Source organism: Prunus mume, linkage group LG8, assembly GCF_029339155.1.
Source record: "Prunus mume cultivar Tortuosa linkage group LG8, ASM2933915v1, whole genome shotgun sequence".
Classification (NCBI taxonomy): domain Eukaryota; kingdom Viridiplantae; phylum Streptophyta; class Magnoliopsida; order Rosales; family Rosaceae; genus Prunus; species Prunus mume.
This window is the reverse complement of record NC_142705.1, coordinates 9,150,272-9,162,468: the sequence shown is the minus strand read 5'-3', so window position 1 is coordinate 9,162,468 and position 12,197 is coordinate 9,150,272. Positions and strand designations below refer to the sequence as shown.

Sequence of the window (12,197 nt, the reverse complement as noted above, 5' to 3'; positions counted from 1 at the left end):
TGCCCTCTCTAATTTTCATGCCATTGGCCCACATAAGAAAGTAAGGATATCGTGGTCCTAAATACGATCCAAGTATTGTCACCCCAACATTACTAAAGAAATTGTTTTTTTTTTCTTTCAATGAAATGATTAATCCAAAAGAGTTGTTAGATTAGATAAACACCATGCACATTAACGCGGCTATGATTGTTTCAATTATAGGACTTGACTTAGTGATTAAAGGGGGCAGGTTTTATTTTTAATTAATCATTTATTGGGGCAGGATTATATTTGCTTCAAATTTATAATCCGCAATCAAACTCCTCATTTTTTCAAAATGCTTGGGAAATGAATTTTAGTACTGAAGTGGACCCAAATTTGACAAAAACTGATTGGATGTGACTTTCAAGTCTTTAATTTATTGAGAGTAGATAAGATAATTGTAATGAGTCAATTTTTCACCCAATTATGTGAAGACTTGGTCATAAGCTTTGGTCATTTGCATAATTTTCTTTATTCTTTTGAATATAAGCGATAGTTTAAATTATAAGTCAATGTCTTTTTCATTAGGCTAGACCTCGTTGGCTAATATTCATTATCTTGTGCGAGAATCAATTGGTTAGAAACAATCACTTTAGTTGGATATATTTATCTAATAAATTGGTTGGTTAAAGGCTAAACAAGCTAAGAAGATTCTTCATTTAGTACTTTAGTAGAGATCTCCTAGATATTCCTTGTTTTGGAAATGCATTATTAATTAAACTCCAGATTATGGTACACAAAAGGAAGCATACAACAAAATTGGGAATTTTTTTTGGTTGAAACTTTAGGATTTTATTTAGGAGATGGAGTAATCATTACAAAGAATCTATTAGGCCCTAAGAGATTAGGCGTGCATCTCTACACATAGGGGTTCGGTAATCAAATTACCCGATAACCTACCTTCTTCCTGCATAGTGATCAGAGAAAACAGCCCCTTCCCTGGGTCCCTTAGAAGTCCTCAGATAAGAAATTGGAATTTTAGTTTGATTATAAGGCCAACCACCTCAAACCATGAATTAGAACCTTTTTCATCTCAGCAGAATCTGGAAAGGGGAAAAATCCAAGATCATGCAGATGTAATTGTATATAGATGTGAAACCACACTCATCGTCCAAATCATGATTGAAGTCGGTTTTTAATTTTGGGTTGTGGGCTAGGGCCAGGAAAATTCTTTTGTGGGCTTTTATTTAATTTTGGGCCTGGGGCCACTTACTGCACCAAAAGGAAAGAGAAAAAGCAAGTGTTTAGGCTTGAGGATTTGTGGTTAATCTTGGCCAATTATGCATCTAATGATAATCCCTCTTTTGTCCAAAATTTGGCATCCATCAATCAGAAACTTTTCTTTTGTCCCCAAAAAATCCAGCACTTATTTTAACACAATTAATGCATTCAAAAACTTCGCTTTTTTAATTTTGTTTTTTCTTTCGGGTTCAAATATTTAATGTTGACTCACGCGTTTCCTTAGCAAAACCACCACTCCACCAATGCACCCAGACCCAATGACCAATATCTGATCTAGTGATATGCAGAGGCAATATATATGTATATATATTATGCATATGTTCATAAATCATGCCCAAAGTGTTAAGATTTGAGAGAGATTGACAAATGGTTCACTACTATCAGTGTTGGATTTAGCACAAAATGCATCAACGTTATTAGTAGTGAACTTACTCGTTATACATTGTATTTTATTTGGTTAAGCTTTCGAATAGCATTCTTGCATTTTTCAACACAAACTTATACTTGCAATACTGAAAACACGTTAACTACTATTTTCATATCAATTGAAAAAAAGAAAAACGGTGAACAATAGCTAGTAGATTTTTGAGCTAAGAAGGGAAAGCTGATCCTGAGAGAACTGCTTCGTCTATTTTGTAAGAGGGCCAAGGTAGATTTTACTCACTCGTCTATGGATTGAGGCAGCTCATTATGGTATTGCACAGAGTTGAAGAAGAGAAAATCCCTTTCTTGTTGAAAGTGGTAAAATTTCATGCATAGATGGGAAATGGACATTTTACCTACCAGAGACATGTGATTAAGGCAAATTAATTTATGGTATTATAATTAGGTTAAATTGACAAGTTGAGGTAATAAGTAGGTACGCAAATATGAATTAGTTTAGTTGACGAAGACAATGTACCCTGCTTCGAATTTGAATAAGTAGGGTTAAGTTGAAAGTTTGGATGAAGAGTTCCCAAATTAAAGAATTGTTCACAAAGACGCAAGCTGGTGCTGTGGGGATAACTCATATGACAGAAAGCAATGTGAATGTGAGTTGTTTTCTTGTCTTATGTATTATTGGTGCTCTGTGGGGTTACAAATTAAGAACTTGAGGCACCGAAAAGTTGCCCCAAAAATGTTGATGGTTTGATATTAAGCAGAGTGAGAGTGAATGGTGGGCACAACTTTTGTTTTCATACAAAACTCAGGCAAGGAATTCAAAGCACACCGCTTAGTATAATGGCGAAAGCTCCTTTGTCCCTTCCTCCAAAATACCCACTTTTCCCAAAACGTCAAAAAGCTATAATTGCACGCTTACAAGTTATATGTCCTATTGAGTGCTTTTATGTGGCATATTTCACCGGCCGAATTTGGAAAATATATATATATTTTTTTTTTTTTATGTACAATTATGTGTTTATCTATGCTCGTCGCACCACATAAACGACACACTGATGAATGGCAACAACCCACAGAAAAGGAGCACTATTGCTGTCACAAATTAATGAGTGGCAGCTGGGATTTTTTGATCCAACTTGAACCAAGAAAGAGATCAAATTGGAGGTTTCTGCAAATATTTGGAGAGACTTGTGAGGATGGTGGAATAAGAGAACAAGTTGGGCAAATGTTGTTATAGCTAAAGGTGACAAGTGCCTGAAGTTAGATTAACTAAGAGACAAAATAGAGTAATAGTTTGGTCCAGCCAAACCTAGAACTGGGCAATCTATTGCTTCTATGCAGTGGGTTTGGCTCACAAGAGGCCAAGGAGGAAATGAACAAAAGGAATTCAGATTCTGTCATACAAGTTACAACTGGCAAAATGGGTCAAGGCCACAGTGGCATAGTCAACAATACTTAATCTTTTCGAGGGAGGCTAGCTATATCATTTTTAAGTGACATGTTCTAAATTGCTATACAAAAGCACTATAAAAAGAAACCATTTTAAGTGCTTTTTGGAAAAGAAAAGTACAAGCACCCTCTTGAAAAACCATCCCTATAGTTTATTTGTTTCTAATGCCATAACTAAATTCTAATTAAGAAAATATAGTAATGATCTGAATTACAATGTTTGAAGAGAGAGATCATGTTTTTTTTTTACTTTGTAAATGATTTCCATAGAAAATTACAAGAAGATTCTGAGCAATTAATTAGCTACCTCATTGATTTTCCCCTACCCTATTTTTCAAATCCAAGTTGGTCTCTGAACCTCGTGGTGCTGCAGAGGAGGCTGAACTTGGAGCAGCAGCAGCAGCAGCAACAGCTGCTTTGGCCTCTATTTCTGTCAAAGGCACCATGCCACTTGAAGCAGCTACATCAGATTCAGCTGCCTCAGCTGCCTCTCTGAACTTCTTGTAAATATCACTTCTATAAAATTTTCTAGTCCTGATCACCAAAATAAATGAAACAAGGCTCCCAAACAAAGCCACTGCAGCCATTATAATGAAAGCCAATCTGTAACAATGCACTCCTTCACAAGTCAAGTCCTCACCTTCTTTCCTAAACTTACCCAAAGCTTTCAGTTGCTTCAAGGCCTCTGCATCATATAAATTACCAGCCACTTTCACATTCAGAAGGTAAGCCCCAATAGGGCTAGCAGCACCACCAACATTGATCAAAGTGGCATAGTATTTGAGGCCAAAGATTTCTGAAATGATGGCAAAAATCAATGGCCATTGTGCCCCAAAACAGAACCCAATAATCACAGAAGCAACGTAGAGAGAGTTGGGGACCCAAATGCGATTAGAAGATGGCCAACGCATGATAAAAGAAGCACAAGAGTGAGCAAGAGGGGACGAGGGAACTTGTACTTTTTCAAAAGTACTTCTGAAGAGAAGCCAGAGGTAACTCTTCCAAGGTAATTCCAGATGCTTACCAGAGATATAAAAGTGCTTATGCTGTGAGTTGGGTAGCCTAATGAGCCCCCAATCTGACCCAAGTTGTCGATGGCGGTTAATGTCCCACCGGCACCACAGGTTATAGCAATGAACAAGATCAACATGTCAATGCTGAAAACTGCTTGCAGTATGGTGTAGTCCTCACCTCTATCTGGTGGGCTGAAAACATTTTGCAAGCAAGAATTTGGCTTCTGCTGGGTTTGTGGAGATGGTGGTGCTGCAACAGACGGCAGGGCTACTTGAACAGGAGGAGCTGGATTCTCAGCTACTACTTTGAGCTGAGATTGATCATTCAATGCTCTCATTTTGCTCTTCCAGATTTTGAATTCTTCGAAAATAACAACGGCGAGCGGAAGAAAGAGTAACACAAGCACAACTGAAGCACTTCCAATGTACCCAATTCTTGAAAATCTCAGGTTGTGTTGTATGATAATTAAAAACATGAGAAACCCAGCTAGGCCAAGAGTAACGTAGAGAAGATTGTAGAAGACCCTGAGCTCATTCGGTTGTCGAACAACCTTCAACAATCGGATTATTGGAAGAAACAACATTGAAACAGCAGCTGGAAGCCAACCAATTAACAAGATAAGAGCCTTTGAGTCGCCACCATAGAAAGCAGAGAAGAGCTGTGTAATAATTGCACCACTCAGGCCAACAAGTCCCTTCAAGAGACCCAAAACACTGCCTCTACTCTCCGGGAAATTCTTAACACAACTCACTACAGCACCAGTGTTTGAAAATGTCTGAGAATTTGCACCTATGCAAATGTACAAACACATCTGCCACACCCGGGGCTTCGACGTTCTACCAGTCACTGCAAGCCATATCATGAAGTACCCGAAAAAGTTCATGACTGCACCGATTAACAGGACCACCCACGGAGCTGTGAACTCGTTGATGAGGCCGGCTATGACCCCAACATTGCCCCCCAAGTCCTTGAAGAAGCTCAGCAAATTGACTGTTGTTTGGTCATAGCCTAGAGATGTTTTGATGTCATTGGAGTAGAGGCCAAACATGTATGTTGCTCCAGCCACTGACAAGATCAACATTGAAGCAAAAACCATGAACCATCTTCCATGGACAACTTGCAAGCCAAAGCTCCTCATCTCCTTGTGGCCTAAACCACCACCACCAAAACCGAACTCAGCCACCACCATTTTTTTTTCTCTTCTTCTTCTTCAAAACAAAAGAATTTCCAACACAGTTGGGGTCTTTAATTAGTGGTTACTTGGTACCATTTGTACACACACACACACACATATATACATGAACAAAAGAGATATGGCTGAAAGTGAGGTGGGAAATGAATAAGGAGTTTCACATTGACTGGATAGTTGACCTGCCACTAAGAATGGATGAAAGGCTTTCTGTGAAGAGTAAAAGATAAGGTGGAGACTTTGGGTTCAACCTGTCCATCTTTGTGACATGTGTGCTGTTAGAAAAAGCACTTCTTGCACAAACGAACCAAATACATACACAAATTTGATGTGCATGATTATTTTATTAGTTGATCCAATTAAAGAACATACGAATTTGATGACTGATTTAGGAGTTTTGGTAGTTACATCACACCCATTGTGAACAGAATCATATGATTAGAACTGTTATAGCACGAGCAAGGAAAATGAGAGGTGAATATATTCTTTTCACCGTCAGTCAGAATTCAATATTAGACAAACTTACCTTGCTTTGTCCTGTTCTCTTCCAGATTCCCAACTCCAGATCCAGGCCCCCAAAAAATCTTCAGAACAAATTAATTTAGCATCTTGGAAGAGTGACATGTCGGTAGAGTAATACTAGGACAGTTGACGACGTGATTATAGGTGAATCTTACAATGTATCAACGACTGACAACAAAACATATTTACTTATTTATCCTCCTCATTATGTATATTGCTTCTAGATGGTTTGGACCTGACCCTTTCATCTCAATTTGATGATGCACTTTGTGGAAGTCTAAAAGCAAAGGTCAGAATCAGCTCAAGCAAGGGCCTTTCAGAACCAGTTGGAGAGTGAAATGAAAGCTAACCAGTAGACCCACCATTCCCCAAATCAGTTTCCAAGTGCATGAATAATGTATTTATCACTTGTGGTCCAGAATTTTGCCTTAGAAACACATTCACCTCACATACTGAAAGCTCATTGTGCGCATGAACTGACCAAAACCAAAAAGAAAGAAAGCGCAAATTTATGGACCCTCCTGAATTTTCTGATGGCGAAGGAAGCACTTGGCTTTGCCTAATAGTGACCTCACTAACTGCATCATACATTTAAAGAGCAAAGACTTCTAGTGTAAAATGGAAGCCCGTTCTTCGGGAAAATGACAAGATAACCATGGCAATATGGCATATGATTTGGCTCTATCTTATATTTCAAAGCTTGTCTGTTACCGGCTTTGGATAAGGGAAATGAGATATTATTTGAGTGGGTTGATGATTTTGTTACACAGTATCTTATAATTTTTAGGGAGTTTCACTAAAACACCCAAAATAAATAAATTATAAAAACAACACCCAAAACACTTTATAAACACACCTAAACCCATCATTACACACACTCAAAACTCATTTATAAACACATCCAAAAAATATACAATTGTTGACTTTGGGGTTGATTTTGGGTGTGTTTCTATGTTTAAATAGTGTTTGAGTTTTTTTATAAATACATGTCTAGGATTGGGTTTATTTATAAATTTGTATAATTTTTATGATACGAATCAAAACACGAAAGTGGATTCGGATTAACAATTGCTTAATATAAAACTTTCGATTTTAATGTAACAAATTTATTAAACGTGTATCATGTGAATCTTTAATTATTAAACCGATGAACTTTTATTATTATTATTATTATTATTATTCTTTGTTAGTCTCAATTAGTTTAGGTATAAGACGCATATTATTAAACTTCAAAATTAGGGTTGATTAGTACTAGACCAGTAGGAGAAAACCCCAAAATAACACGAATCAAACACAGTCCGAGTCAATCCATGCATGTATTCAAATGGACAAGGAAAGCTGCGTGGTTGTTTTGTGATCAAATTCCAAATGGGATTTGAATTGCATTCGTAGAATTTGACACTACAATCACGTTGGACCACACAATGAATAATTGGTTTTGTGTATTCAAAGATACCGTCACAATTCCGACCCAGGAAAAGAAAAAAAAGATACCATCACATGTGAATTATTGGAGGAAGGTCGATAACTTGCCTAGTCAACTACACGTACCCATTAGTGGGGATTTATGTCTTATCTGATTCACAAAGCCCATGTGGCAAGGGCCAGCTGGGTTGGAAGTTTCAAGCCTTATAGCCCAAGCAAAAATAGAATAATATTTTCAAAAGGCCCAAGGGGCAAGTGCGGGCTGGGTCGAGAAAGGTAGAGCTCAATCTAGAGCTTTTAATATAAAAAAGTACTTATGCTCATAATCGTTTTTGATCAAACATGCATAACAAAGGTATAAGTTTCACAACTTCATGACGGACAGAGTTTATGCATGCCAATTAGTTCTTCGTCTAGTGACATTCAGTCTCTACTTTGTTGGGAGAGGATAGACGACAAATTTTAATAAAATAAATAAAACAAAGTTTATTTAAAATATATGTAATGTGGCCGGCAATAACTTTTCTATATGTGCTCAAGCTATCCAAGAAACAGTCTGACAATTGGACGGCCTAGAAACCTAGGTACGTAGTATTATATTGGATCACATGATAGCCATGATATGTAGAATACTAGCTTTTCTTGTTTGTTGGATTTTTTTTTTCATTTTTTTTATATTTTGAAGACTGACACAGGAAAGGCCCAAACGATTAGTCAAAGGATAGGTCACCTTTCTACATATATATATATATATATATATGTGTGTGTGTGTGTCTTTTAAAAAGCATTACCAATAGGCCGTCCAATTGTTAATTAGACCCTTTCTTGGTTTGCCTTAGCGCATTTACAGCAAATTAAGGTGAAACAATCCGCCCCAAGCTCAAGTATATTATATACATTCAACATTTATCATGAAGTAATCTTCTATTGTCAAGACAAGTGGTACCTGACAAACTCAGAAAATGAATCCGAATCATGCGTTTGGACAAAAATCAATCTCGTCACGCATCTAATTTTTAGATTCATAGTTTGACAAGAAAATATTTATACAACTAATTACGATTGATATACATTCAACGAAACGCACGTAGCAATGTGTTAATACATCCAAAGATGCAGTTCATGAACAAACAAAACAGTGGTTGCACAAACACTATACATATACGTACGTACCCTCTTGCACATACATGTCACTAAACCATCCATTTTAAAGAATGATGTTATGGCAGTTACTGCCACCCACCATGGGATCCAGACCACATTTCTGTCTTCTCTTGCCAAAGTTCGTAGATTTGTCCGACTCATCATATATTCTTATACAATTATCACCTACATATATATATGTACAAAATTTTCTCATTCTATATACTTGAGTTTCAATATATATGCATGGCCCAGTTGCTCCAGTCAAAGCCAACATTAAAAGCCGGCCTTTTGTACTTTACACAATTGTCTTTGCTGAGATTCCTAGCTAGCTAGCTCTTCCTTCCTCTCACTTCTATTACTATCACCCCCTAACTTATCCAGCAACTTTAGTGCATAGAGAGGGAAAGTTATGGAGGATGATGCTAAGAAGTTGGAAGAAGGCCGTCTTCATAACAAGGATGATTTGATCAGTGAGAAAGTAAATACAACATCTGATCACAATGGTCGTGGAGATGCCATTGACCATGATCATGAGGATCATCATGAGGAGAAGAACAAAGCAGCGGTGGCGGCAGCGCCTCTGGAGGCGGACCAAATCAAGGGGGAGGAGCAACCAGTACTAGTTGTTAAGCAGAAAAGCAAGAGGGTTGCTACTTTGGATGCATTCAGAGGCCTCACCATAGTGGTACATATTCATGACCAATCATTTCATTTTTAGTCTGACAACATAACATATTATACACAGTGCCTTTTCTTATGGTGTATGATTGCTTTGATCTTGCTAATTTGTACATGCATGCATGCATGCATATTGTGACAAGTAAGAGATCATGTGTATATGTGCATGCAGGTGATGATATTGGTAGATGATGCTGGAGGAGCATACGCACGTATTGACCATTCACCATGGAACGGATGCACATTGGCCGACTTTGTGATGCCCTTCTTCCTCTTCATTGTGGGGGTCGCCATAGCCCTTGCTCTCAAGGTTTAATACATTAATATACACTTCTCTTTTCAATGTTTCATTGTTTTTATATGTTGGATATATATTATGTAACGCACGACATCTTAATCGGGTTAATCCACAAGACAATAATCTTTCACCAAAATTCTAGAGTGTAGGTTTCTAACTTTGTGTGCCAATTTGATCACTTTATGATAAAATTTTGGTTTTGCAGAAAATTCCCAAGATCAATGATGCAATCAAGAAGATTATTTTAAGGACATTGAAGCTTATGTTTTGGGGAATCATTTTGCAAGGTAATAGTCATGTGTTAAGGAAGTAGCTTTCCTCGTCAAGAGGACAAGAAACTTTGCTTAAACAATGACACATTGACTTCGCTTAGCTAAGGAGAATTAATGTGCCAAATTCAAATCTTCTTCCCTAAAAATATATATTGTTTGGCTCTGGTGTATGAACTCTCACTCTCCCATGTAGTGCAGGAGGATACTCCCATGCGCCAGATGATCTCGCTTACGGAGTTGACATGAAACAAATTCGATGGTTTGGCATCCTCCAGGTGTTTCCCCAAACCCCCTTTTTTTTTCTTTCAAATTTATGAAACTCACCTGACATTGTTTTTCTTTCTATTGGTTTGTATGTGTTGGCAAATGGTAAACAGAGAATAGCATTGGTTTACTTTGTTGTTGCTCTAATAGAGACACTCACCACCAAGCTTAGACCAACTGTCCTTGAGCCTGGCCACCTCTCTATTTTCACTGCATATAAATGGCAGTGGTAAGTAAACAGACTAAGGTCTTGAATTTCACACTCACATAAGCAAAGTTTAGCAAATTTATCCCAGTTTGAAATTGTGTAACTTTGTTCAATGTGGATATCTAGTATCGATTTAAAATACCATTCTGCAGGCTTGGAGGGTTCGTCGCTTTCCTCATCTACATGATCACAACATTTTCATTATATGTTCCAGATTGGAGTTTCGTGGTAGACAACGATCATAGATCGAAAAAATACTTGGTATGTATGTTTGTTTGTTTAATGACTAAATGTAGGAAGTTTTCACTTCACCATGCCTTAATTTGTTTTCTGCTTTTTTCAGGTTAAGTGTGGGATGAGAGGACATCTAGGACCTGCTTGCAATGCAGTTGGATATGTGGATCGACAGGTCTGGGGCATAAACCATCTCTACACACAACCTGTTTGGAGACGCTTGAAGGTTTTAGCTCTTAATAGCTATATATGTTTGATGCAGTTGTATAATCAGAAAAACTAGTTGTACCCATCTCTGCATTACATTAGCTGTACTCATATTTCAATTGTCATGCCTTTAATGAGCGGGAAAAAAAAAACTGAGAGGAAGAATAATTGTTAAGCTTTTGTTGTTATTTTTGTGACAATTTTGTAGGCCTGCACTCTTAGTTCTCCGAGTGACGGTCCTCTTCGAGAGGGAGCTCCAAGTTGGTGCAGAGGTCCATTTGAACCAGAGGGCTTGCTGAGGTATGTTAATTACATAATTATAAGGAACAAAGATAAAACTTTAATCACTATGTGCTAGGGACATGGATTTATTTGGTTGTTCTTCTTTCTCAGTTCCATTTCAGCTATCCTTAGCGGCACCATTGGCATCCATTATGGGCACGTTTTGATCCATTTCAAGGTTACCCATCTCTCTAAACTCACAGATCAGTGCACTTTTTAGTTATATTTGGAAATTCATTTAGGATGGTGAAGTTGGATTCTCATGCATGCAGGGTCACTCTGAGAGGCTCAAACAATGGGTTTCAATGGGGTTTATCTTGGTTGTCATAGCCATCATTCTACATTTCACAGATGGTGATCTTCCTTGACCTTTTTCTGCCTAGTTCTTGGCTATCTTCATCTGCCTCAGATAATAAATCTTGAAGCAACCTATGTTCCAAAATTAAACTTCTTAATTTGTCAACTTGCTTGCAGCTATTCCCATCAATAAGCAACTCTACAGCTTCAGCTACGTTTGTTTCACAGCTGGTGCAGCTGGACTGGTTTTTTCTGGATTTTATTTACTGGTAAACAAGTTAAAACCTATACGAGCTATCGCTTCTAGTTCAATTAAAGATTAATCCAGGGACAACTAATGACTATCATCTACATAAACAGATTGATGTTTGGGGCTACCGGACGCCGTTTTTGTTCCTAGAATGGATAGGAATGAATGCAATGCTAGTGTTTGTGATGGCAGCTCAGGGCATCTTTGCAGCATTTGTAAATGGATGGTATTATAAATCTCCAGACAATTCACTTGTAAGTATAATCAATCCCCTTTATCAAAATCATACTAAATTTTCCCGCTTTGATACAATTTGTCTGGAAATGTAATCTAATATAGTGAAGGAACCAAACTGTTAACAGGTGCATTGGATCCAGGAACATGTTTTCATCAATGTATGGCACTCAGAGAGGCTAGGAACCCTCCTATATGTCATATTTGGTGAGATCTTATTCTGGGGAGTAGTTGCAGGCATCTTGCACAAATTCAGAATATACTGGAAGCTGTAGAAGCAGAAAAACAGAAGGCAACAAAGATTAAAAGAGGACCCAGCAATTGCTGTATTTGTGACATATCTTACTTTTACCCTTCATGGGTTCTTTTTCAGTGTGGATTTCTTTTGCTGTTTTTAAATTTTCTGGTGAATAGATTTTTCATGGGTTCTTTTGTTTTATTTGCTTATTATACAGAAAATAGTGTATATGTACACACTTAGTGTTTCAATCTTTCTAGCTGAACCTATCGGCACCAGTGAAAGTTGGGGAAACTTTGTGACCTTAGAGCCACCTTCTTTACCAGCAAAGACTTTTTACCTTTTG

General features: G+C 37.6%; 2 protein-coding genes across 2 annotated transcripts; one reads left to right on the top strand and one right to left on the bottom strand.

Moving 5' to 3' along the window:
* Positions 1-3,268: 3,268 nt before the first annotated feature.
* Positions 3,269-5,579, bottom strand: LOC103339814 (protein NUCLEAR FUSION DEFECTIVE 4-like). Its single transcript, XM_008243166.2, is given in 2 exon segments — positions 3,269-3,973; positions 3,976-5,579. Coding segments are annotated over 2 exon segments (1,893 nt in total). The 5' UTR covers positions 5,297-5,579; the 3' UTR covers positions 3,269-3,401.
* Positions 5,580-8,796: 3,217 nt separating this feature from the next.
* On the top strand, positions 8,797-12,023 carry LOC103339879 (uncharacterized). The gene is made up of 13 exons (XM_089042839.1): positions 8,797-9,074; positions 9,240-9,377; positions 9,571-9,652; positions 9,836-9,912; positions 10,015-10,130; positions 10,262-10,370; positions 10,453-10,569; positions 10,759-10,850; positions 10,944-11,010; positions 11,105-11,186; positions 11,307-11,398; positions 11,490-11,633; positions 11,742-12,023. Exons 1-13 carry the CDS (start codon positions 8,799-8,801, stop codon positions 11,886-11,888), a joined length of 1,539 nt encoding a protein of 512 aa, XP_088898965.1. The 5' UTR covers positions 8,797-8,798; the 3' UTR covers positions 11,889-12,023.
* The last annotated feature ends 174 nt before the right edge of the window (positions 12,024-12,197 follow it).